Source organism: Pleurodeles waltl, chromosome 3_1 (assembly GCF_031143425.1).
Source record: "Pleurodeles waltl isolate 20211129_DDA chromosome 3_1, aPleWal1.hap1.20221129, whole genome shotgun sequence".
Taxonomy (NCBI): Eukaryota; Metazoa; Chordata; class Amphibia; order Caudata; family Salamandridae; genus Pleurodeles; species Pleurodeles waltl.
The window spans coordinates 1346072539-1346100407 of record NC_090440.1 but is presented as its reverse complement, the minus strand read 5'-3'; the positions used below and the strand labels follow the sequence as shown (position 1 = coordinate 1346100407).

The following is a 27869-nucleotide window of genomic DNA, read 5'->3' as shown; positions in this document are numbered from 1 at the left end:
GGACTCAGTTACAGAGAAAGAACATAGATAACAGGACACATCTATTATTTCATTCCTATTGATTTTATTAGCATCATTCCTTAAAAATACAGAAAGCATAACATACAGCTGGTACGTTTATACATTGCACTTAGAACTCAAAATATAATGTCGGTATAAGGCACGGTTACAAGATTATGCATTCATACAGGCATGGAAGGTACAATTGGTTGATTTGGGTGCATGTGCAGGACAAGGCTTTGGTATGTACAGTACAGGTTAGAATAGACCAAGTGACAATAAACAAGGCTAGCTGGAATTGCTGTTCAGGCAGTTGGTGTGAATATCCGGGTTCCACGATGTCCAATGTAGGGCACTTTTTCTGTACATGCCCCAGAGCTAGGGGAACTAAGAGGTGTTGGTAAAATGGGTAGGGTGGTGGCAGTGTAGTTAGGCGAAGGCCTGTACCGGACCAATTTAGGCTTGGGAGTGAGCTGGTCTTCTGCTGCACAACACCTTCATGCTGACAAGCATCCATCCGGTCAGAGCAGGCACTCGTGGGATGAAATTATAAGTCAAAACGGGTGCTTCAGGGGCACATCGGTAGGGCCATAGCAAGTGTCAGCAGAACACGTCTATAAGGTAGGGGCAGGTGCTTATCAGTCACATTTAAAGGTCAAAGCGGAGGCCAATCTGGGGTGAAAGCAGATGCTTATAGGATCCTTCTATAGTGTCAGGGCTGGTAGTAATGGGACACATTTATTGAGTTGGAGTGGATAATTATTGACTGCAACTTTACATCTATATGCCTAGGTAAGGCAGGTGGAAATAGAACACTTCTCAGTGGCAAAACGTATGCAAATTAGGGCACATATAGAGAGACGGAGCAAATGATAATGGATTACAGCACTTGGCCAATTTCTAGATACATTGTCCTGAATAATTGTGAAGAGAAAGCCAAAGTTGGGAATTGTCTTCTTGCTTTTCAGTTGCAAAGGACTAAGGGCCAGATGTAGCAAAGCGTTTGAGCCTCACCGGAATGCAGAAATGCATTTTGCGAGTCGGATCCAACTCGCAAAATGCATTTCTGACTCGCAAATAGGAAGGGGTGTTCCCTTCCTATTTGCGACTCGCAATGCTATGCAATTCCATTTGCGACTGCGAAAGCGGTCGCAAATGGACTCGCAGTTACCATCCACTTGAGGTGGATGGTAACCCAGTCGCAAACGGGAAGGGGTCCCTATGGGACCCCTTGCCCTTTGTGACTGGACATGAAAATATTTTTTCAGAGCAGGCAGTGGTCCAAGGGACCACTACCTGCCCTGAAAAAATCCGAAACAAAAGGTTTCGTTTTTTTTTTCAAAGTGCAGCTCGTTTTCCTTTAAGGAAAACGGGCTACACTTTGAAAAAAAAAGACTGCTTTATTTAAAAGCAGTCACGGACATGGTGGTCTGCTGTCTCCAGCAGGCCACCATCCCCGTGAGTGCCCAGACTCGCTATGGGGTCGCAAATTGCGACCCACCTCATTAATATTAATGAGGTGGGTCTTTGCAACCCCATAGCGAGTTGCAGAAGGTGTCTGAGACACCTTTCTGCATTGCAAATTGTGAGTTGCAATTTGCGAGCCGCTCGGACTCGCAAATTGCAAGTCGCAATTTGCTGTGTTCCTACATCTGGCCCTAAAACCGGGCTTTGTCGACAGGATGTGCAGGCCTCTTCTTTAACTAGTGGGGGAGAGCAGTAGGGGCCGTATTCGTGCCTGAAGGAGCTGTAGCCCAATCAGCACTACCACAAGCCATGAATAATTCCTGGGGTTAGATGACCATCGGTCTTATAAGCCCAGTCACACACCTAAAGATGTTAGGCAAGACACGTCGCCAGTGAAGTCACATGGCACTCAAAGGCAAGGGTGACAGAAATCATGGGGAGCCACGAACACATGAACCCTAATTAACGGCAGACAGCCTGTCTCCCTCAATGACCATTACACCAACTACACAGAAGAAATCAAAGCATACATAGGTGGGAGTAGGGTTGAAGGGAGAGTGGATGTTTATGATACTTAGAACAGTTCCTTAGTCTGCAGCAGTGCAGGGCTTCAGATCTTACTGCCACCAGTTACAAGGCTGCCAACGAGGCCAAGGATGAGGATGGCCATGGCAATGGACAGTAGCACTGTGATTACCACCATACCCCCACTGCGTCGCATAGTGTCGGGAATGTCTGTGAAATTTTGGACTGCAAAGAGAAAAAAAGTGACCATTAGTCGAAAGACCCTCATAATATGCTTGATTAATAATCCATGGCTGACACACCATACAGAATTACATAATACAGATATTAATCACATGGTCCCACCTCCATTGCCCTGTATGTAATGACTGGCATCTTGCTGCTGGCATCCCATGGGACCTATATCCCATAGACCAACATCCTATGGTTGACATACCACAGTCAACATCCCACAGGTGACATCCTCTAGACCAACATCCCACTGCCTAACATCACTCGCCATCATCCAGCCGCTGACATCCCACAACCAACAACCCTGGACCAGCATTCCAAGACAGAGTCAATATGACAACATTGCACAGCCAACATCCCATTACCTTCTTCTCATGACTGGCAACTCATGACCATCTTGTTAACACTGACAATCCATCACTGCCATCTAACTAGTGTCATCATATTATTTATATGCGTAAACAAAGGTGCCATGATCGACATCCCATAGACAACATCCTGCATCTGACAGATCATCGATTTTATGACATAAACAACATCCCGCTAGTGACATCCCATATTCGTCATTCTATAGCAAACATCCGCCTGCACATATCCCTATATTAGACAGCCCATATGTGTTGTCCAAGGGATAACTTTCCATAAGAGAATTCCTAACTGCCAATATTGGACAATTTAACACACAGCCGGTTTAGCCATTGTGTGTTAAGTGTTATGTTATGAAGGATGTATGGCAGGTAGACCTCCAGCTCTTTCCTCGTGTGACCCAATATTGGACAACTTGACAGCTATAGACAACCCTACTAAAGTGTTGCGTGAGCTGAAAACTCCCATTTGGGGTGTATCCGCAGGTTTTACAATGGTGCTCGGAGATGAGGCCTTTGAACGCGGCACAATTTTTGCTCTTGTGCCCTCTCAACTGACTAGCTGCCATCTTGTCACAGTGAATTCAATTCTGCAGTGCCAACATTCTCTTTAGGTTGTCGTGGCCAATGCTAAATATGTATTGAGATCTGCTCCTAGAAACGTGCGCCTGCATGATGGCATATGTGTGCGCATGCATCACCATATATGCCTACTGAATGATGGGGCCATAATTTTATTATTTACAGATCCACGCTAGTGGACGCCAATTGGCGCAGTATCAGATTCACTATCTTTTGAATATCTTTCTGACATTGTAAATGTGAATTTCCCTTTACATATAACTATACTTTGTGGTTTTCAACATTAAATGCACTACCAGCTCTAACAGACATTTTTTTAAACTCATACAGTATAGTTAATTCCAAAAGCTAACTGGTTGACTTGGTAATACATTCCTTGCAAAACTGGAAATTGGATACTTTTGGTGTGCCCAATGCATTGGTATATGTAAGTATGTATACTTTATCTCGATTGTAGCTAAAAGGTAGCCCTCTTATAATAGTTGAATTACTTCTTTAAGAATCATTTGGATCTTTACAAATTTGCTTAAGACTAGCAAGTCAAGTATTGGTCATAGCACGAGATCTTCTTTAGCAATTGGAAAGTATATGGACTACACTCCCATGTGACTTTCTTGAATTGCTATTTCGTCTCTTGCAACTTTTAGGATGAATTCTTTATAGGTCTCACCTATTAGGTAGCTTTTAGGTGTCTGTAGGTGAAAGCTTCTTTTGGATAATACCAAAAACCTACAGTGGTCTTAAGGCCCGCCCCTTGCTTACCACTGATTGGTGTCATTATCACTCTCATTTACTTGCTCTTAATCAATAGCTTGCCTTCCTCTTGGTGTGTTTGCTCCTCCCCAATGCATAACCTCTTTATCATCCCTCTGATTGGCTGACTTGTATCCTTGTGTGCTTTTCCCACTGCCAAATTTATTTTTACAGTACCAAGTGGTGTCTGCTAACTTACATCAGTAAATATAAAAATTGATCAAATGGAGCTCATGTCATTAGTAGGCATGTGAATGCATGGTGATGGATGTGAATGAATATGTAATGATGCATGATCTTACCACTGAATAACAATGGAGCCAGTATCGTCATGACATGCTTTTTCTTTTTTTTTGTTGCAAATGTTGCATAGCATTGGGAAAACACATTTTGCTTTTTAATGATGTTGTACAGCATCACCAAAAAGCATTGACAAAGCCAACAGGCCCACGGGCAAGACTTATTGGCTTTTCCAATACTTGTTCTTCTAGTGGTGGTAAAGTGATGTGATCTTACACATCTCAAACTCACATCACAAACTCCAATCTCTATCACAAACTCAGTACAATAACCGTATCTGATCCCATTTGGATCCCGTTTGTCTGTTGCGATAAGGCAGCATTTTGAGAGTTAAGGCCCTATTTACAGTCTAAGTCGCAAATGTGACCAACAACGCATCTGCCTTATTACAAGTGCCACAGGATATAATGCTGTTGTCATAAGACAGAGGGGATGTTCATCAAATTTGTGATGGAGTAACCTGTCTGCTAAACTCTCAACCAGGCCTTTAGGCTCAAACGTTCTAACATATTTTCCCATTGACAGAGAATGGGAAAAATGTTTTGTAGCTAAGACCCATAGTTCTTTACCCTGTTCTCCACAATTGTGTGGGGACAGAGTGATGAATTAATTTACTAGTTGTTATGGACTATCTTGCACTATGTCCTCTTTCACTAGCTCTTCCACAAAAGGACTGCCTTTGTATAGTAGATTATTGCCACTGCCTTGAAATGTGGGGCAGAAGCTGTTGTGTTGCTCTATATGGAATACAGTTTGATGATCTTAACCACTTCTTATATTTTGAAACCTCAATCAGATTGTAATGCCAACATAGCTCTATCTATTTCATTTCTTTTTTTTCTTTTTTTCAAAGTTGCCATCAAACAAGGGTGCAAATAAAAAGAAGCGTTTTAATTATGTTACTCTGATCTGAAGCAGGTTATAGATAACCATGCACGTCTATGGAGGCACGTTTCAGTGGGTACTGGTGTACCACAAGCCTCAGCTGAATCTAGTGGGCCCTTTAAACAAGTACTGTGAAGATATTTTATAAAGGCCTTATACTCTTTGGCTTGATGAATCAAAGTTTTCCCTTCAACTTGGATGCCATCTTTTGGGCTGCAACAGCCGATGACTTTGAGCTTTTGGGGGCCTAGCATTTTTTGAGGGCCTTGTGAGGCTTTTTCAGTGTCACAGTCACTACATTGTTCCCACTGGGCCTCTTTGATTGCCTCTCCACCATCGTAATCCTCAGAAAAACCCATTTCTGCCATGGACTGATTATGTTTTCCCAAGTTCTAAAATGTAGGATCCATCAATATTTCCATTTTTTTTATCAAGCCTTAATGTCTCTTTATGTTTTAGGTTTACATTTTAAAACATGAAGTGGCATAAGAACTTTCTCAGTAATGGTAAGTTAGCAAACATAGCATGCATACTGGATATTTGACATTAGATACAAACGCAATTGGGACGCTTTTGGACTTGGCCCTTTCTGCAAGTTTAGCCCCAAACATTTTGCCTTCACCCTCCTGTTTTCTGAACAAGTTTTTGTTGGCTTTGTGAACTTTACCACTGCTAACCAAGGCTAAAGTGCTTGTGCTCTCTCCCTTAAAGATGTGACATTGGCATACTCCCAATTGGCAAATGTAATTTACTATTAAACTGGTACTACATGCACCTAGTGGACCTGCACCACTAATTCTACTATCCACTTAAGTTGCCTTTTTAAACATGCCTCAGGTCTACCACTGCAGCCTGTGTGTGCAGTGATACTGCCATTTCTACCTGGCAAAATAAACCTTTTGCCAGGCCTAAACCTTACTTTTCAATACACAAAACCCACCCCTAGGGTAGGCCCTAGACAGCCCAAAGTGCAGGGTGCAGTGTATGTAAAAATGCTGGACATGTACTTTTAACTTTTACATACATGTTCTTGTAATGAACAACTCTTACATTCATTTTCACTACTGCAAGGTCTGCCTCTCCCATAGGATAACACTGAGTTAACTTATTACATTTAATAAGTGATAACTTTCAAATGGAAGCAGGTAGGGGATATCGAGAATGATGTCCAAAAAAATGTAATTTAAAATCCTCTTAATGCTAAAGTTAGATTTTAAGTCACAATTCTGAAAATGCCACTTTTAGAAAGTTGGCATTTTCTTGTGCTAAACGTTTGGTGCTTGTAACCTGTATCCATGGTCACATGTCTAGGTGTAACAAGCAGTTGGTCTCTGTGTATTGCTCCCAGACAGCGAGGCAAAGGGAAGATAGGTGTTGGCAGAATGGGCCACACTTGCACATCACAAAGGCACTGCACAGCACACTCACAAAGGGGTTGTCACCAGTCTTTTGTGCCCCTAGATTAAATATGGCTAGGGCAAAGAGGAAGGACATTCCAAACACCTCTGGGGTTGGACAGTTCTAGAAATGTCTCCTACTTCAAAGAGATCACCAGGTATAAATAGTGGACCTCAGACCTTGACTCTTCAGAACACCTCTGGACCTGTGGAAGACTCAGAAGGACTGGAGTGCTGCTCTGGTAGAAAGACTGCAACTTTGTTGCCCTCCGTCCTGCTGTCTGAGTGAAGGCCTGGGCTTGCATCCTGATTTCAGGACCACCAGAGTGCTCCAAGGGCCAGTTGGTTGGCCCCCTCATCAGAAACCCAAGGAACAGAACAGGCTCCAGTCACCTGAAACCCAGCACCTTGACTCAGTTTGATGTAAGTCTTGTCCTCCAAGTGGTGCCAATCCTGTTCTGGACAATGGGAGTGTACATGAAGATGCTTTTCTGGCCCAGCTGTGGTCCTGTGGGCAGAATTGACACAGCACAATGCATCTCCTTGTAGCTCTGCTTTAGAACCGACGCTGTGCAACACATCGCTGACGCAGGCCTTCCCACTGCAAGCCCCTCGTCGATGGCATCCTTGACAATGATGCGGGACTCTGCATTGCAAGCCTCAAATCTTCTTCGGAACCAGCCGGTGCGCAATGCATCTTTGATGCAGGACTTCGTATTGCAAGTTCCTCATGGACAGTATCCTCAACGTCGACACAGGACCTCACATCACACCCTCAAAGCCCTTTGGAACCACTGCTGTGCAACGCATCCTCGGCGCGGGATCTCATAATGCTCCACAACTGGTTCTACTGATTGGATTTTTGTTGCTTTGGTCTCAAATAATTTGTTAAAGCTAACTCTGTTTTCAAATTGATGTGAGATTTTTCTTGTGTTGTTTCCACATTAGTACTGTTTGAAGTGCTGCATTAATACTTTGCATATTGCTTCTAAGTTAAGCCTGACTAATTTTGTGCCAAGCTACCAGGAGGTTAAGCACAGGCTAATCTGGGGTTTGCTTGTGTTTCACTCTCACAAAGATTGCGGTTGCTGCTTAAGTAGGGTTTCGCCCTCCCACCCCAACCAGTACCACAACTTCCAACAGACACCATTTGGAGTATTCTCAATGTCTACTCGGAAAATGACGTTGAGGAACCCCAAAGTAAACAATCCCCAGCACAGTCATTCTTCAACCTAGTCGATGACTGCAGAATATTCCTGTCTCATTGAAACTGAAGTCAGATGTTGGTCTTCGAAAATCAGGTTGCTTGGATTTCCATTGCAATAGCTTGATGTCACCTTGAATTCCACGCTCTTCTCTGCATCTGTTGTGTTACTTCCAAACCCACCAAGAGAAGAAAAAAGAATCTAGAGTGGTGATCCAGTATTGGGGCATGTTGGAGTTGCTGCTGACTTCACAGTGAGTGATTATGGCTCCCTCTACAATAGGCGCTCTAAGATAAAACTTTAAAGTAATTTAGATACAATTCTGTATCCTACCACCAGATGTGGAATAAAGCACAGCATGTGAATCTAGAATACGTTTATACTGCAAAATATTATGAGATAGAAGCATGGCACAAAAACATAACAAAAGGCCTTGCCACAGAATTGAGTATTGCATGGGCACTTACCGTTACGAGTCATGAAGGTGATATAAGGGCTTGTAGCCCCACTTTCAGGAATACTGTATGAGGCTCTGCAAAATACAAGAGCAGTTAATAGTGCATATGCTCCCTCCACTGTTACAACTGTTAAGTTGTTGCAGGAGAGTCCAAAGTAAGTCCAGGAAGGTTTTCAAGATAGCCACAAATGAGAACTTTGCACACAAAGAATGTAAAGGGATATCTTTTGCACAGTGGTTATGACATATATACTTCTCCCCTGCATCTAAGTTGGACACCCTTGTGCTATATCATAACACATTTCCACAGCACATTTGCCTCATTGTTGGTGAATCTTAATATGAGCAGGCGTAGAACAAGTATGAGTTTAAACTCTGCTTATGAAAGCTGAAGCAATCTGTTTCAAAAGCGCTAAGAAAGGTCACATGACCACTGCCAGGTGTATGCATGCACCTTGGGCTAAACTACCAGGAATGGAAGGCTAAAAATGGAGACTACGCAGGTTTCACTTTGTAAATAACAGGCAGGGAAAATGGCGGGTAGACATGCATTAATAATACAATAACAATGTAACAGTGCATCACTGCACAGTGAGCACTGCATAATGAGCACGGTGAGTACTACCTCAGTAACACTGCGTAGCCACACAGGTTGAGGTTAGTCATTCACATCCTGATTCACAAAAGTAGCTTATATTTTTGAGTAAATTTACTACTTTGTTGGTAATCACAAGCTGCTCTTTTGTAGTAACTTAATTGTTTGTAGTAATTCCAGCACTATACATAGCCAACAACAGGTACTGCAAAAGTCTCCCATAGAAAATAATGGAGGTTGCAGTACCAGTGTGTAATGCTGGACTTACTACAAAAGTGTAAAGTACTACAAAAGAGCGGTACTGAAAAATAGGAAGCTTACTCAAAAATGTAAACTTGCTATAAAGTGCAGTTTGTGAATCGGGTCCAGAGTGTTACTGTATGTTCTACTGTGCACCCCTGGCTGGGAGTATTGCAGTCAAGCTGTGCAGTGACGCTGTTTCAGAGCAATGCCTCCCTTATGTAGTACATGGATTTTTCTAGGTTTCCTTAGCTGTTCCTACATTCCTGAACCCAGCAGGGCCAACTCACCTGTAGGTATTGTTCGATTTCAGGTTTTCCACGCGGACACCAATGTTTCTGGTTACAATGTTGCCGGTAGTGCTGTCTGAGAGAATGACTGCACCTGCATCCCGCCTCGTGCGGCATTGTGGGACTGTTGTGTAGATGGTGAACTCCTTGCCTGTCAGGAAATAGAGTGGAAAACCGGGTATGAGAACTTTAGTGGAATGAGTTACTGAGACAGTGGGCATGATGTCCAGGATTCTGGCGAACTCAACCCCAAGAGACGTTGTTACATTCTCCATACATGGCCAAACAGGGTGCTTTTGCAGCAGGTGTTCTAATTTTTTGACTTCTACAGCTGCAAATATTGGGGGATCACTTTCTGATTTTTTAACTCTGAGAGATGAGCTGAAGATTGACCACTACTATTGCTTTTACTCTACAGACACCCTTCCGTCAAGGGAATAACTAGAACATATAAATGCCACACACGCCCCTCTTTGACCCACGCCTAAGATACTGATTTCGAGAATGAGCAAACACTATTGCCCTTACAAGGGTTTCGATTAGGACTATTGAGGGCCAGCGGGTGTTGTCCCCCAAGCACATCCCACAAGGCGCATTTAAGAGCACATTAAAAAAAATGTCTTAATTGAGTTTTGTGTTAAAACCAGGGAAAACGACCATCCACATATAATAGCACAAAGTACCTATAATCGAATTAACATAACATTATTGGCACAGATCATATAATCAAGATCACAGAACAATATTGGCACAGATCATATACATCTAAATACCTTTACTTAACAAATGGTTCTAGATCAGACGTTTTTCTGTGGGTGCGACCACCTTGTTGGCAGTGCTTTTCTTATTGGGAACCTAATTGGTGGTCAAATGTCTACTTTGTCTGCATAGTCTCCTTCCTATCTACCCCAGATGTTTGGCGCTTTGGGGGGTAACCCCTGGCCTCATATATAGGGGGTTCAGATTTCCAAGATCTGTCTATGTAGCAACAAGGGGGTGTTGACTTCCCCTGTGCTTTGTCTCTTGTCCCCAGTGTTAGTCCCAGTTTCCCACCTCGAACCGGCATCTATGTTTTGGAGCACACATTTAGCAAGATGTTTGCAGGGAGCGAAACATATGTCAGGTGTTTTTGAAGGGGCATTCATGAAATAATAAAACAAAATAATAAAGTACTGCTCACTGCTGAGGCTGACCATCCCAAAGGTTGATGTGGGATCATTTACCCAAACCCTGTTTTCATCCCCTTCTTCTTTCCCACTTAATTCCCCCCTTGGGTTTTTCAGTTTCCTTGTGTTTTTTTAAATTTCCCTTATGTTTCTTTTCAGCTTTCGTTCTTTGGTCTCAAATAAGCTGTGTGAACTCTCCCCCTGTCAGACAAGCTATATACTCTATCCATTTGTCTCCAACAGTTTTGCCCGCTGTCTGTTTGTCTCTAACATTTAAGCTAATTGTATGCCTGTCTCTGTCTTGCAACTATGCCCATTGTTTATTTGTCTGTAACAGTTGCGCACATTGTTTGTCTCTAGCAGCTATACCCTTTGTTGGTTTGTCTTTAAACATTAAGGGCCAGATGTAGCAAGCCTTTTGCATGGTGAAAACTGCGAAAATCGCAGTTTGCACCATGCAAAATGCCGATTGCGATGCTCATTCACAATTTGCGAGTCGGTACCGACTCGCAAATTGTGAATGCGACTCGCAAATAGGAAGGGGTGTCCCCTTCCTATTTGCGACTTGCATCGCTATGCTAAATTGCTTTGTGACCGCGAATGCGGTCGCAAATCAATTTGCAGTTACCACCAGTGTCACACTGGTGGTAACCCATTCGCAAAAGGGAAGGGGTCCCCATGGGACCCCTTCCCCTTTGTGAATGTTGCCAAAAAGGGTTTTTCAGAGCAGGCAGTGGTCACCGAAACCAAATGGTTTCGTTATTTTTTTTATTTTGCAACTCGTTTTACTTTAAGGAAAACGGGCTGCAAAATAAATTTTAAAAACTGCTTTATTTAAAAAGCAATCACAGACATGGAGGTCTGCTGCCTCCAGCAGGCCACCATCCCTGTGAGTGCAGGGAATCGCAATGGGGCCGCAAAAAGCGACCCACCTCATTAATATTAATGAGGTGGGTCTTTGCGACCCCATTGCGATTCGCAGACGGTGTCTGAGACACCGTTCTGCATCTGAATTTGCGATTCGGAAATTGCGAGTCGCACCGACTCGCAATTTCCAAATTGCAAATTTGGAATTTGCTACATCTGGCCCTTAGTTCCTTGTTTGATTGTCTATAGCAGCTGTACCCATTGTTGGTTTAGCTCTAAACGTTAAGGTGCATATTTATGAGAGGCCTGTGCCGCTGTTGCGTCACTTTGGTGCAAACCTCTCAACCATATCTATGAGTCCATGCAAAAGCCACTATGTGTGACTTTGAATGGTCTCATAGATATGGGATAAGGCAAGACAATGCAAATCGCTGCGTTGCCTTACTCTGCTCCAGGGAGACATTCCATGGGCGTTTTGGTGAGTTTTCTCATGCAACACCCATGGATTTTGACCCATACCCAGATTTACAAGAGCCTGTAAACCTGGGTATGCACCAAACCTTACGCCTCCCCAGGGGAGGCGCGACAAGGAGAACTATTTTCATTTCTCCTCATTTCTGTCTCTTTCTATGTGTGCTGCATTTTGCAGCATTCATAGAAAGAGGAAAAGTCCTCCTATGATTGTTTTTGTGCAAGAAAGTACCCCTTCCTGCACAAAAATATTCCTGCCAACAACGCAGACCATGGTGCAAGGGTGCCTGCGTTGGCGCTAGGCAGTCAAAATGACACAAGAGCAGTTGGAAGGGACAAGAATGCGCTGTATCGCATATATATGGCACATTCCCGCCCTTTCCTTTTGACGCACGGCAGCGTAGCCAGATGCCTTGCTGCACAGCCCTGTGCCAAATGCTGGTAAATTTGGCCCTAAATTCATCATTTGATTGTCTCTAGCAGCTATACCCATTATTGACTTGTCTCCAAACATTAAGTTCATCATTTGATATGCCCATTTTGTGTTTCTCTTTAATAACTCCTTTCATGCCACAGACGTAATGATTACGTCCAGTGGCGCAGCGCTGGGGCGCCACGGATGTAACCTTTACATCCTGGTACTGGCCCTCAGGGGAAACGATAGCACTCCCCTAGAGGGCCTCTCACCCCTCTACCCTGGGCAGGGATGGAGGGGGAATCGCTTCCCTTTCCACCCCAGACCCCCACTGTGAAGACTGATGACGTCAGCGCGCAATTGCGAGAGAAATACTTGCAGTTCTCTTCCAATGGGGGGGTGGTGGCGGACAGAGACACATGAAAGGAAGGGAAAGGCCTTTCCTTTCATTTCTTTCTGAGCATTTCTGCAGCCCAATCGTAAAGCGATCGGGCTGCAAAAATACCCACTAGACACCAGGGAGTTTTTTTGATTTTGTTTTTATAAATAATGAAGGGGAGCAACCCCTTGGACAAGAGTCGCTCCCCTGGGGGGCAATTTTTTATTAGTCTTTTTCTGCCCCCACGGGGGCAGATCGGCCTATTTTAATTAGGCTGATCTGCCCCTGGGGGTGAGGAGGAGCCACTAGACACCAGCGATAATTTTTTTATGTGTTTTGTACAGGGGGGGGCGACCTCTTAGGGAAGGGTCGCTCCCGAGGGGTAAATTGTTTTTAGGCCATATCTGTCCCCCCTGGGGGCAGATCGGCCTATTATTATTAGGCCAATGCACCTCCATAGTGGGCAGAAACCACCAGACACCAGGGAGTTTTTTATATTTTTTTTATAAATAATGAAGGGGAGCCACTAGACACCAGGGATAAAAAAATGTATGTGTTTTTTACGGGGGAGACGACCCCTTAGGGAAGGGTCACTCCCCGGTGGGTAAATTGTTCTTAGGCCACCAGACACCAGGGTTTTTTTTTCTGCAACAATTTCACAAAAGGGGAGTGACCCCTTAGGCAAGGGTCGCTCCCCTGGGGGGGAGGGCAAATTTATTTTAGACAATTTCTGACCCCCCCCTTGGGGACAGATCAGCCTATTTTAATTAGGCTTATCTGCCCCGAAACCACTAGGCACCAGGGATTTTTTGTTTTTTTTAACAGATGGGGAGTGACCCCTTGGTAAGGGTTGTTCCCCTAGGGGGCAATTTTATTTTAGCCCATTTCTGCCCCCCTGAAAACTAAACATCTGGGTGAGTTCAGGGTGGTGTGTTTCACATGCACCACACCATTTTCTTATCCACAATGCCCTGCAAACTTCCAACTTTGCTTGAAATCACCCATTTTATGTGATGGAACCTTCCAGAATCTGCAGGTATCCACAAAATTCCTACCACCCAGCATTGGTGCATCCATACCGATAAAAATTCTGCCCCACTTGTCAGCCTAAAAACTTTTTTTTCAAGCTGCCCTTTTGGACCCACTTTGGTTCCCCCTCAATTTTGACATGTTTTTGGCTCTTCCCTGTCACAGGCACTTGGCCCATCTACACAAGTGAGGTATCATTTTTATCGGGAGACTGAGGGGAAGGTTGGGTGGTAGGAAAATTGTGCCGGTGCGGTGATCCCACACAGAAATGTGGGAAAAATATGATTTTTTAGCTAAATTTGAGGTTTGCAAAGGATTCTGTGTAAGACAAACACTAGGGGATCCACGCAAGCCACACCTCCCAGGACTCCCTCAGGTGTCTAGTTTTCAGAAATGTCTGGGTTTGGTAGGTTTCCCTAGAAGGCTGCTGAGCCCGGGACCAAAAACGCAGGTGCCCCCGCAAAAACAGGTGGTTTTGTATTTGATCATTTTGATGTCTCCATGTAGTGTTTTGGGGGATTTCCTGTTGCGGGCAGCAGTTTTACCAACACAAGTGAGGTACCATTTTTATCAGGAGACCTGGGGCAATGCTGAGTAGAAAGATGTTCGTGGCTCCCCTCAGATTCCAGAACTTTGAACACCAAAATTTGAGGAAAAGTATTTTGTTTGTCAAGTTTTGAGGTTTGCTAAGGATTCTGGGTAACAGAACCTGGTGAAAGCGCCACAAGTTACTCCATCCTGGGTTTCCCTAGGTGTCTAGTTTTCAGAAATGTCCATGTTTGCTAGGTTTTCCTAGGTGCCGGATGAGCTAGATGCCAAAATCCACAACTAGGCCCTTTGCAAAAAACAGGTCAGTGTTCTTTTGGAAAATGTGATGTGTCCATGTTGTGTTTGTTTTTTGGGGCATTTCCGGTCACGGGCACTAGGCCTACTCACACAAGTGAGGTACGATTTTTATCGGGAGACTTGGTGGAATGCTGGGTGGAAGGAAAATTGTGGCTCCTCTGAAATTCCAGAACTTTCTATCACCGAAATGTGAGAAAAGAGTGTTTTTTTTGCCACATTTTGAGGTTTGCAAAGGATTCTGGGTAACAGAACCTAGTGAGAGCGCCACCAGTTACCCCATCCTGGGTTCCCCTAGGTGTCTAGTTTAAAAAAATGTGTAGGTTTGGTAGGTTTTCCTATGTACCAGGTGAGCTAGAGACCAAAATCCACAGCTAGGCACTTTCAAAAAAACACATCAGTTGTCAATGTAAAAATTTATATGTCCATATTGCATTTTGGGGCGTTTTCTGTCACTGGCACTAGGCCTACCAATACAAGGGAGGTACCATTTTTATCGGGAGACCTGGGGTAACGCTGAGTAGAAGAATGTTTGTGGCTTCTCTCAGATTCTAGAGTAGAAGAACAAGTGTTATTGCCCCTTGTCTTTCTCTAAATGTTTTCCTTCCAAATGTAAGACAGAGAGTAAAAAAGATGTCTGTTTTGAAATGCCCTATAATTCACATGTTAGTATGCTAGTATGGGGATACTGGAATTCACTGCTTCTCAACACCTTATCTGTTGCACATTTTGGAAATATAAAGGTTTACTTGATACCTATTTTTCACTCTTTCTATTTCACCAAATGAATTGCTGTTTACCCGGTATACAATGAAAACCCATTGCAAGGTGCAACTCCTTTATTGGCTCTGGGTACCTAGGGTTCTTGATAAACCTACAAGCCCAATATATATCCCCGCAACTAGAAGAGTCCAGCAGACGTAACAGTATATTGCTTTCAAAAATCTACCATAGCTAGAAAAAGTTATAGAGGAAAGTGTGGAAAGAAATGGCTCTTTTTTCACCTCAATTTCAATATTTTTTTATTTTAGCTGTTACTTTCTGTAGGAAAACCTTGAAGCACCGACACAAATGACCCCTTGCTGAATTCCGAATGTTGTCTACTTTTCAGAAATGTTTAGCTGCCTAGGATCCAGCATTGCTTTCACACCCATAACTGTCACTAACTGGAAGTGGGGTATGTCCCAGTAAAATGCCAAAATTGTGTTGAAAAATGTGGTTTTGTGATTCAAGTCTGCCTGTTCCTGAAAACTGGGAAGATGGTGATTTTAGCACAGCAAACCCTTTGTTGATGCCATTTTCAGGGGAAAACCACATGCTTTGTTCTGCAGCACTTTTTCCCCATTGTTTTGAAAAAAAACGAAATTTTTGCTGTATTTTGACTAATTTGTTGGTCTCCTCCTGGAGAACCCACAAACTCTGGGTACCTCTCGAATCCCTAGGATGTTGGGAAAAAAGGACGCAAATTTGGCATTGGTAGCTTACGTGGACAAAATGTTATGAGGCCCTAAGCGCGAACTACCCCAAATAGCCAAAAAAAGGCTTTGCACAGGAGGGGGAAAAGGCCTGGCAGCGAAGGGGTTAACATTTGTTAACCACACTGTAAACTTTTCTCCAGCAACTATGCCCATTGTTGGTTTGTCTCTACCAGTTATGCTAGTTTGCTACCTTTAGCAACAATGCAAATTGTTTGGGTCTAATAGTTAAGCTCAGTGTTTGCTTGCCCTTATTAGCAGAGGTTATTGTATGTGTGGCTCCAATAGGTGTGTGTAATAGATGTCCTTTTCCCTGAGCTGTTTGCACTGTCCGATTGCCCCGATAGACCTTGTTCCCTGGACGTTTTTCTCTAGCGGCTATGCCCCTTGTTTTTTGTCTCCAACAGCTATGAACATCAGCTGTGGGCATTGTCTCTTTGCTGTTATCATCTGCTCACATTCTCTGGTTGCTTTTGTCAGCAAGATGTAATGTCAGCTGGTCCTTAACAACTGTGTGCACTGTCTGTTAATCGCTATCTACCATGCACACGATCTGCTTCTCCGAATGGGCTACATGCACAATGCATGCGTCCCTGTCAGCTGTGCACACTGTCCGTGTGCTATCTACAGTTCAACCTGTCCGTTTGTCCCTATCTTCTGCATGAAAAGTCCACTGGTCCTTAACAACAGTGGTAAAATGTCCTGTGTTGGTTTTGACAGTATGTGTTTTACATTTACCCCTATCTGCTCTGTTCAGTGTCTGTCTGTACCTGCAGGCCACACTGTTAGTATGTTGTGCCCGCTACTCTGTTAGTATGTTGTGCCCGCTATCCAGTTACCCCACTTAGCTCGTCGTACTGTCCAGTTGCGTCATTTCTCTGTGCGTTGCGCTAGCACAGGACACTCACGCGTTAAGGAGGAGTTGATCTTCAGGACGGCTGTCTGACCGCTGTACTGGCATGGCGGGAAGTTCACAATGGCAAATGTTCCAAATTCTTTGGTGTAGAGGCCGGTTTCAGTGATGTTGGTTTGAAAAGTGGCTGCAGCTAAAACACAGAGAAGTTCGTGAGACAAGGGAAGAGCCCATTCTTTCCCTCACCCTCTGACCACCCACATCCCAACTTCACCAGCATTCATCACTGTCCCATGGGTTTTATGCTCCTGCACTCGAAACAACAAGCACAAATTAAGCACTGTAGGAAGTTGGCTCTGTATGTACTATTTCAAAGTAAGGAATAGTATGCACAGAGTCCAAGGGTTCCCCTTAGAGGTAAGATAGTGGCAAAAAGAGATAATACTAATGCTCTATTTTGTGGTAGTGTGGTCGAGCAGTAGGCTTATCAAAGGAGTAGTGTTAAGCATTTGTTGTACATACACACAGGCAATAAATGAGGAACACACACTCAGAGACAAATCCAGCCAATAGGTTTTGTTATAGAAAAATATATTTTCTTAGTTTATTTTAAGAACCACAGGTTCAAATTCTACATGTAATATCTCATTTGAAAGGTATTGCAGGTAAGTACTTTAGGAACTTTGAATCATTACATTAGCATGTATACTTTTTACATAAAACACAATAAGCTGTTTTAAAAGTGGACACAGTGCAATTTTCACAGTTCCTGGGGGAGGTAAAGTATTGTTAGGTTTCACAGGTAAGTAAGTCACTTACAGGTTTCAGTTTTTGGTCCAAGGTAGCCCACCGTTGGGGGTTCAGAGCAACCCCAAAGTTACCACACCAGCAGCTCAGGGCCGGTCAGGTACAGAGGTCAAAGAGGTGCCCAAAACACATAGGCTTCAATGGAGAGAAGGGGGTGCCCCGGTTCCAGTCTGCAAGCATGTAAGTACCCGCGTCTTCGGAAGGCAGACCAGGGGGGTTTTGTAGGGCACCGGGGGGGACACAAGTCAGCACAAAAAGTACACCCTCAGCAGCTTGGGGGCGGCCGGGTGCAGCGTGCAAACACGCGTCTGGTTTACAATGGTTTTCAATGAGAGATCAAGGGATCTCTTCAGCGTTGCAGGCAGGCAAGGGTGGGCTCCTCGGGGTAGCCACCACTTGGGCAAGGGAGAGGGCCTCCTGGGGGTCACTTCTGCACAGGATTTCCGTTCCTTTAGGTGCTGGGGGCTGCGGGTGCAGGGTCTTTTCCAGCCGTCGGGAAATGGAGTTCAGGCAGTCGCGGTCAGGGGGAGCCTCGGGATTCCCTCTGCAGGCGTCGCTGTGGGGGCTCAGGGGGTACAACTTTGGTTACTCACGGTCTCGGAGTCGCCGGAGGGTCCTCCCTGAGGTGTTGGTTCTCCACCAGTCGAGTCGGGGTCGCCGGGTGCAGTGTTGCAAGTCTCACGCTTCTTGCGGGGAGTTGCAGGGGTCTTTAAATCTGCTCCTTGAAACAAAGTTGCAGTTCTTTTGGAGCAGTGCCGCTGTCCTCGGGAGTTTCTTGTCTTTCTTGAAGCAGGGCAGTCCTCAGAGGATTCAGAGGTCGCTGGTCCCTTGGAAAGCGTCGCTGGAGCAGGTTTCCTTGGAAGGCAGGAGACAGGCCGGTAAGTCTGGGGCCAAAGCAGTTGGTGTCTTCTGTTCTTCCTCTGCAGGGGTTTTTCAGCTCAGCAGTCTTCTTCTTCTTGTAGTTTCAGGAATCTAAAGTTTTAGGTTCAGGGAAGCCCTTAAATACTAAATTTAAGGGCGTGTTTAGGTCTGGGGGGTTAGTAGCCAATGGCTACTAGCCCTGAGGGTGGGTACACCCTCTTTGTGCCTCCTCCCAAGGGGAGGGGGTCACATCCCTAATCCTATTGGGGAATCCTCCATCTGCAAGATGGAGGATTTCTAAAAGTTAGAGTCACTTCAGCTCAGGACACCTTAGGGGCTATCCTGACTGGCCAGTGACTCCTCCTTGTTATTCTCATTATTTTCTCTGGCCTTGCCGCCAAAAGTGGGGGCCGTGGCCGGAGGGGGCGGGCAACTCCACTAGCTGGAGTGTCCTGCGGTGCTGGCACAAAGGGGTGAGCCTTTGAGGCTCACCGCCAGGTGTGACAGCTCCTGCCTGGGGGAGGTGTTAGCATCTCCACCCAGTGCAGGCTTTGTTACTGGCCTCAGAGTGACAAAGGCACTCTCCCCATGGGGCCAGCAACATGTCTCGGTTGTGGCAGGCTGCTGGAACCAGTCAGCCTACACAGATAGTCGGTTAAGGTTTCAGGGGGCATCTCTAAGGTGCCCTCTGGGGTGTATTTTACAATAAAATGTACACTGGCATCAGTGTGCATTTATTGTGCTGAGAAGTTTGATACCAAACTTCCCAGTTTTCAGTGTAGCCACTATGGTGCTGTGGAGTTCGTGTAAAACAGACTCCCAGACCATATACTCTTATGGCTACCCTTCACTTACAATGTCTAAGGTATTGCTTAGACACTGTAGGGGCACAGTGCTCATGCACTGGTGCCCTCACCTATGGTATAGTGCACCCTGCCTTAGGGCTGTAAGGCCTGCTAGAGGGGTGACTTATCTATACCTGCATAGGCAGTGAGAGGCTGGCATGGCACCCTGAGGGGAGTGCCATGTCGACTTACTTGTTTGGTTCTCACCAGCACACACAAGCTGGCAAGCAGTGTGTCTGTGCTGAGTGAGGGGTCTCCAGGGTGGCATAAGACATGCTGCAGCCCTTAGAGACCTTCCTTGGCATCAGGGCCCTTGGTACCAGGGGTACCATTTACAAGGGACTTATCTGGATGCCAGGGTGTGCCAATTGTGGATACAAAAGTACAGGTTAGGGAAAGAACACTGGTGCTGGGGCCTGGTTAGCGGGCCTCAGCACACTTTCAATTCAAAACATAGCATCAGCAAAGGCAAAAAGTCAGGGGGTAACCATGCCAAGGAGGCATTTCCTTACAAGCACTGAAGGCAACCTTTTACTTTAATGATAGCACAGGAAGTAACATCAATGAACTGATTGAGACAGCTCTCCATGTTGCGCTAAACTTCGTACAATCCCCTGTTGCTTTCACACCCGTATGCTTCACTCCGCCTCGGCCGCGCTGCTCTCCTGCCTGTTGCTTTTCCTCTCAACCCCACGCTCCATTTAGCTTCTCCCTCCTGCACCCTCCTTGCGCGTCCTTTGCATCTTCTCCTCCCATGCTCCTCTGTTGCCTGCTCGCATGTATCCTTCTACCCTGCCTGCTCCATGATGCACTCTCACCCATTGCTTCTCCACCCCTACCCAGAGCCCTCACGTTGCTTCCAACCTTCAGCATTGCTTTCGCCCGACCCCATGTTGCTTCCCCCACGCATTTTTTTTTTAATGCTTTCACATTTTTTTTTTTTTTTTGTAGTTATCTTTCCTGCTTGGATAGGTAACTAAACAGAACAATATAGTTCCTATGTTATTTTGGCGCTCACATGAGTGGTGTGCTTGCCTACAAAATGACAGGCAACTGCGTCAAAGGCTTTTTTATTTTTTAGCCGTGCTGCACAGCATTGGCTTTGTCAATGCTTTGCTCTGCTGGTCAGTGTGCACGAGGTAACCTGCTTCTCGTGCTCAGCGATTCCTGTACTGCAGTGTCTCGCTGGCCCGCCAGTGTGCTTTCCTTTCTTTCTCCAGCTTTCTTTCTCTTTATGCTTCCTGTCTGAGTTGGAATGCTTGGGGGGTCGAAGTTCTGGATTTTACACCACTATGAAGCATTTGTAAAACTGTGAAGTAAATTGGGTTTGCTTTCTGAATGGAATGTAGATATTTGCTCAGCCAATCAAAAATGTAGATTCCTGGCACTAACTAATGTTTGTCAGTATTCTGTGTTCAGTCTCACAAAACAGACGTGAAACATCTTTAATTTCCGCACAAAGAGACCCAATAGTGAATGCGTGCTTTACAGATACGGATATGATATGTTCAGTTGTGTTATGTTATGCTATGTTTAAGGAAATTCTTCTTTTTTCTATGGTCAACCCTAAGTTTTTCCTGGTTTCCCCAGGAGCGTGTAGCCCTGAGGAAGCCACACCCCTGAGTGGGCTAGGGAGGTCTGTACACCAGGATAAGGGGTCTCACCATTTTGGGAGTGTGGAGAATGGCACATCCTGGGAAAGCTAGATGACACACTCCACAGGAAGTGGTCACTACGTGGGAGGCAACCTGCTAGCCCATTTGCTACCAACTGAATCCTACATTTTCCAAGCTTAAGAGTAGGCCTCAGCGGAATGATTAATTGTAACGTGAAATTAGAGGAGTATGTTAATTTTCTATTACTCTTATAACGCAGAATTACCTTAAAATTATGCCGCTCCACTGGCTGTATTAATCTGCAGTAATGTTTTGTTTCTAAGAGAGCAGTTTGGCTATGTTTCAAAATCACTGCAGATTAAAGATTCATCTGCAGTGTTTTTAAACGTAGAGAGACTGCTCCTTCTTGCGTCCTTGTTTAGAAACAAACAACCACTGTGGTCACAGCACTCGGCGCCCTTGAATAATCTGCGCTAATTACTGCAGAGTATTTAAGGGCATGGTGGGGGTTTGTATTGCAGTGCTTACCCCTTGGTGCTCTTGCATACTCTGCAATCATTACTGTAAGGGTGCCGAGAGGTATGCATTGCAGTGATTTTGAAACAGGACGGTAAGAGGAAGCAGGTCCTCTGTGTTTAAAAACCACTGCAGTGGTTTTAAACATGCCTCTACCTTTAAAAAAAACTGCAGGAGCATTTAAACACAGAGGGACTGCTCCCTCTTCCTGCCCTCTTTTAAAATCGCCGCAGTGCCTACCCTTCTGCAACCTTACAGATTCTGCAGTGGTTACTGCTCAGTATGTAAGGGTGCAGAGGTGTATGCACTGGAGAGTGACATGCAGTGTTTTCTAAACTTTAGAAACAAATGCATACCAATTGGCACTGTCTTGTATGTAAGGGCAGAGTGGGCTTCAGCTGCATTATTTTCTTGGTGCAAAATGCATCCTTGCATCTATTTTTGAACATGACTGCTTATTTTGCACTATGAAAATACCTCCAAATGCCCACTCCTCCCCACTGTGGAATTTCACTGGAGCTTGATGAACTTGAATGTAATTTTGCAGAATCAAATTCCGGAAGATTCTGCCCGCCCATACATAAGGCACCCTAGACATTCAGACCTCAGAACTTGACCGGCTTGGAAAGACTAAAGAAGGACTGCCCTGCTGCACCAAGCAGCCAGCAAAGAGAGGCTGCACCAACAAGGACTGTGTCTTATGCACCTGGTGGCTAGTAAAGAGAGGGACTGTGCCTGTCTTGCTGACGGAGAAGCTCTCTCCAAAGCCCAGTCAAGCCAAGAGAACTCCAAGGGCCAGTCAACTGGGCTTCTATTCGTAGCACAGGGACACAACAGCTGAAGCAGCTTGCTGAGGCAAGTTGGTAGTTCAAAGTCTTGAAGCCGCTACCACCACTGCCGGGAGCACTGAGGACCAAGACCTGATGCACAGAGTTGTACCCAAGTTCACTGGGCCCAGGAGTGCTGTTGGAGAGTTGCTGGGCCCTCAGAAGAATGAGGAATGATTGGCCTGTGACCATGACAAACGGCGACTGGCAGTCCAGTGGAGAGGACTTTGTGGGATGTCGAACATGCAAACAGGACCACTTCACCATCTTGGTGGGCCGAGGAATCCCTGGAGAAAGTCCCCTGTCAACTGTGTCACATCCAAGCATCTTTTGAGCATCTTCAGCATCCTTCATACGTTTCACCAGGACCATCCATAGGAATACATTGCCACACAGATTGCCTGGAACTGCTGAAGGACTGTTCTTGGGGATCTTGCAAGTCCTACTGTCTAGCTCCCTGTTGGAATTGGTCACCCCACTTACTTCTAACCAACCGAAGTAACACTTAATCAACCAATCAATCAATCAGGAATTTGTAAAGCGCACTACTCACCCGTGAGGGTCTCAAGGTGCTGAGGAGGGGATGGGGAAAAGAGAGGGGGAGGTGCTGCTACTGCTCGAACAGCCTTACCTATGTTTTCTTTGAAAAAGTTTCTGTATCCAATTCATTGACTTTGACAAGGCTTGTTTGCAGTTGAATGAAATTGCACTGATTTATTATTATTTGTAAAATCTATATCTTCAAAACCCTCAGGTGGAACTTTGTCATTATAGTGTCTAAAGTATTGTAAAAGTACAAGCTATTTTTATAAATTGGTTTGGGATTTCATGAGTGCTGTGTGGATTTTCTCTTTGATTGTTTTGGTGCTGTTTAAAGACTTTACACCTGTTCCTCTGTGTAAGTCTCGCTGCTCAGCGGCCACAGATACCCAGGATTGAGCTAAGGGTTTAACAGAAGAAATCTAAGGGTCCTAAAGGGTTGGTAAGTGTATTACACAACGAGGTTGCACACGCACACCATATAATACACTCCATTTCCTCACATTTTATGTTATAAGGAGGCAGTGGATGTGGTTATTTGTTGATATGTTCTATTACATTAGCATGCCAGTACCCTCATTATTCACAGACTATTTAGAGTTAATAGGCTTTAATTGCCCTTTCTCTCATCATGTTCCTCCACCTTGAACCAATAACTGTGGAGGAGGCTATTATCTCAGGAAGATCACTGATATTGTTCTAAGCTGAAGGCAAAAGGCTAAGTGCCTCCTCCTTGCATGGAGCCTGCCGCCTCTTAAGTCCTCTCTCATCGGTATTTGAGTTGATAAACATGTGAGCTCTTGTCCTTGAGCTACGACACCCTTAACTACAGAAAGTGGGCTCAGACCCCAAAAGTCAGTAAGAAAATGAAGCAGTATTTTTCACCCATGGTGTCATGGCTGTATTTTTGGAGGTGAATAAGTATCAATGGTGTGTTACCTGCCCTTCGTCCTCATGAGAGACGCGGTCTATCAAATGCCTCATGTACACCCTTTACTCCAAATCCTAGACAACTAGACATTGCATGGGAGCATCTCCTAGCCGTCCATTGCCGACTGCTATTTCTGTTCTCCACCTTCAGTGGAATACAGTGGCAATCGAGTTTTCTTTTAGTTGCCCACCATTCAGAAGTGATTGGCTAACTGCAGGATTCTTAGGAACCCAACACCGTCGGCTCACTCGATCTAGAAGGATTATCAATTATAGTCTCTGATCCCTGCTGGTTTCAGACAACTTCTTGATGCACATTGAAAATAATGGAATGATATGGTCATGGCTGTTCATGGTCTTTGCAAACACCATTTTTTATACCCCTGAAGCGGACGAGCACCTGTCGTCCTGAGGGTACTTAGGTACAATTTTCATTGGGTAAACCGGCTAGTAAGGATATGAGGTGTTTGATGTCAGTCTACGGGGTGACACCAATTATGTAATAAATGAGGATGACACAGTTCCGCACCCTTCCAGAAATTACATAGCATTCTTATAAACAACTATGTACGTTTTTTTCCTATTAAGAGCACATTATCAGCTCTGTTCACGTTATTTGACCATTAGCCCACTGGTGCTACTGAATTTTTCCACAGTAAGCCCATGCACCTCACTATTACCTTCTTAGAGCGATCAGCCTTGGTTTCACCGAGGTCCTTTTCCTCCCTTCACCATTCCCTTATCTTCCTCGTCCCATTTTATAATCTTAGGATGTGCTGCTTACTAGTGATAGACAAGGTTAAGGCACACCACGACCCGTTGATTCCCTTGTTGGGTGACGACCCTCGTACTAACATACATATAATGTTTGAGAAAAATTGCCTTTCTGAATTGGTCGAATGTTGTTTAATGGGGTTGCTACGGCATTTGCAAGCATTGTTTCTTAATGATATGGCTATCCATACAGGAATGTAAAACAAAATATCCCAATAAAGATGTGTTTAATAAAATGATACACGTGGACCACAATGCTATATATGGGTGAAATATTATGCCAAAATGAAAAACACGAGTTGCTCCAAGAGCAACTATGAAATGCTGAAACGTTCACAAAACAAAATGCATAATAGTTTACCTTTAGCATAGTTTTCCTGCTTCATAGAACACAAAAAGAACTTCCATGAACCCTGGCTGTTTAGCAAAACAAAAAGAAAGTACACCCATGCCTAAGTTCTACAGCTACATAGTTCACCAGAAATCAGGGAGGTTCTAACTTAGCATCCCTCTTCTGGCTCGGAGTGGGACATTCCTCAAGAATTCGTCTTTGTGTATCATATTGAACGGTGTGGAGCTGACACGCTCAGTGTCTTCATTTGTGAGAGCTGAACATGAGAGTTCTCAGTTCGATCATTCAGGTGACACGCTGACAACAAATGAAGATTTTCACCATCACATCTATTCCAAGTGTAAAACATATGGTTCACAGGTTTGGAAAGGGCCGAGCTTTATGTGGAGTGGTCTAAAGATTGGCTGGCTAGAGAAGTGATTATAGTTTTTTTCAACAACGCCTTTAGTTCCAAAGATCCTTTACAAGTTTCAGAGATCGCAGTAACCCTACGACCGTCCTACTATACGATCAACCTGCTGGACTAATGGTACTCAGAGTTTCCTACCTACAATATCTACTTCCAATATGTAATCTTCTGATTAATGATGAGGCCGAATTCTCCTTCACAACCTTCACTTACTTAACTTGTGTGCTTTGTTCAGAGGGACTGGCCCTTGCACATCAAGGTCTTGTGTGAATACGTATATGTACTGGTGGCTGCCAGGGAGCCATGAACAATAGCCCAATGCAGGAGCACACGGCTGTGGTTTGGGCCACTGGACCACGGGCAAAACCAGCATCTCTCTGCCCTGTTCAGTTAACGTTGTCATCATGTCCTCTTCTAGGCCATTTGTGCATGAAGTTTACAAATCAACCTCTATACAGGCAAGTGAAATCTACACGAACTGACAAGTGCTACCCTTGTTAGCATCTAACGTGGATGCTTTAAACTATCTCTGGTCTGGAAATCTTTGGATTGAAAGACTCTAAACTTGTGAGTCATTTAGGGCCAAGGCAGAGGGACCTGCGGTTCCCCCTGCACATTTAGAAGTCGGGGAACTGCTGAGCTTTCACTGGTGGAGTCTCAGCGGGCTCCTTTGTCGCAAACCATGACTCAGCCATGATCCGTACCCCAGTACTGCGGGTCACAGTGGCAGGAGCCCCGCCCTGTGACGGAGCGTTCGGCACTGACTTTTGCTTCCGGTTCCGCCTTGCAAGGAAGGTGGACACAGGCATGAAAAAAAAAGTCCCTAATTGCAAGGAGGAAACTCATTGGTTGCATTATCTCTCAACTCATCATCTTTTGGAGGTAATTACTCTGCTTGGACTCGGCTTCACCGCCAAACAAGCAAAATACCTTCCATAGACTACAGTGAGCACATACACACTTGGAAATCGTTCTCACCCTCCCAGCAATGCTTCAAATGTATTGAATTTAATGGAGCTGCCCTCTAAAACGACTTAATCCCACCCACCTTGGAGACTCAAACGGTTGGGAGGCATGACTACTGTTATCTCTACGGTACCTCTAGTGTGTGAGAGAAGCCTGTTCCACTGCTCGCCTTCCTGTGCCTGCTTTCTATGATTTGGGAAGCTGACACATCTGCTGCCTGTATTACACAGTGTGTGTGTGAGGGTGTCTTGCCCGGCCATGGGTGCTGGCTATACTGCATCTGCTGGGTGTGTTGGTGTGTGTGAGGACAGTTAGTCCCGATACTGCTCGCTTGTTTTTGTGCATGTTGGAAGCTTGCGTTGCTGCGGCCTCTACAGTTACAGAACTGCCCAGGAAGTGGCTGAAGCTTGAACCGCTATTGTCTGCGGGACTGCGGCATGCACTGCCCTCCCCGTGCTGCACCTGTCCTGGGTGAGTGAGTCTTACACTGTCCCCTCTGTGCCTTGAAATTTTGCCGCACATGCTGGGCCATTTCTGCTCGAGTGGCGCTGCTTTCTCGCGGGTCTGGGAGGAAGCTTGCTCTGCCTTACGGGCCCGATGCTGTGCCAGGCGTGTCTGACTGAACCTAACATAAACACCAGAAACGGAGGAGTGACTTACCCTGGACGTTGCTGGCCACGGCCAGCAGCAGGAGGGCTGAAAGCGTTGTAGTGAGCGACATGGAGGCCAGGGCTGCAGGAATCCTTGAATTTTCCTTCAGGAAAAGGAGCGTCGGCTTCGAGGTGGTCCTGGTGGAGAGGAGATGGTCCCAGGCAAGAGAACGGGGACAATACAGTGGAAACCCTCTCCAGGTTCGCTCTCGACGTTAGAAGAAGGACGGGAAGAGCTGATGCTCAGGCAGCTGCGAGGCACTATACTTTCAAGATACTATAGTAGACGATTCTATGCTTCAAATACAGCGGGACGATGTAAGCAACTCTTTGGCTCGGATGAGGCGAGCTTCTTTAGATGGGTGCCACAACGAGCTATATTCGATTCTTCGTTCGCCCTTGGTACCTCAAGGCACTGTGAACAATTCTTAGCCCTGGATGCAGCGAGGCGCTAAAGAAAGTTATTCGCTACAGAACTACAGAGGGAAACAACCACTCAGGTGGCTGCCGTGGCTCAGTATGGCTGATAGTGAACGTGACCCCCAGGTGAGTTTCGACGGCACAGGCGAGAGCTCGGCTCGCCAGGAATCCGGTTGGACCTGAGTGTCGAGAGTTTACTGACAAATTCCACCAGAGTGAAAAACACATTCAACACAAAGAGACGGTTGAGAGAGTTTGAGATTCCTCCACGGTTGGCGTAACGTAAAATGAACAGAATGTGGTAAGGGCCCCCTGAGACGCCCACATCTCACAGCAGCTCATGGGCCTTAAACTGAAAAGGGCCTCCGACCCCTGGGCACAGGTGCATGTTTTACGCCCCTGCGAACCTAATGTGAGGAATTCGGTGTCTCATCCTCCCCGCCGCACCCTGTGCAAGAGCAAGGGGTTCATTTTCCAGAAACACCTGCCTAGCAAGGAGAAACCCGCCATTTACTGAAGGGTTTTCGAGGGCGTGAAGGAAGTGAAGAGCAGGGCTCGCAATGGCA

At 45.3% G+C, this 27869-nt stretch overlaps 1 protein-coding gene across 1 annotated transcript; it reads right to left on the bottom strand.

Moving 5' to 3' along the window:
* Positions 1–44: 44 nt before the first annotated feature.
* On the bottom strand, positions 45–27428 carry UPK2 (uroplakin 2). Its single transcript, XM_069224795.1, has 5 exons — positions 26894–27428; positions 16846–16983; positions 9293–9443; positions 8178–8242; positions 45–2217 (listed from the first exon to the last, which is right to left on the bottom strand). The coding sequence occupies exons 1-5, from the start codon at positions 26952–26954 to the stop codon at positions 2078–2080; spliced, it is 555 nt and encodes a 184-aa protein (XP_069080896.1). The 5' UTR covers positions 26955–27428; the 3' UTR covers positions 45–2077.
* Positions 27429–27869: the final 441 nt, after the last annotated feature.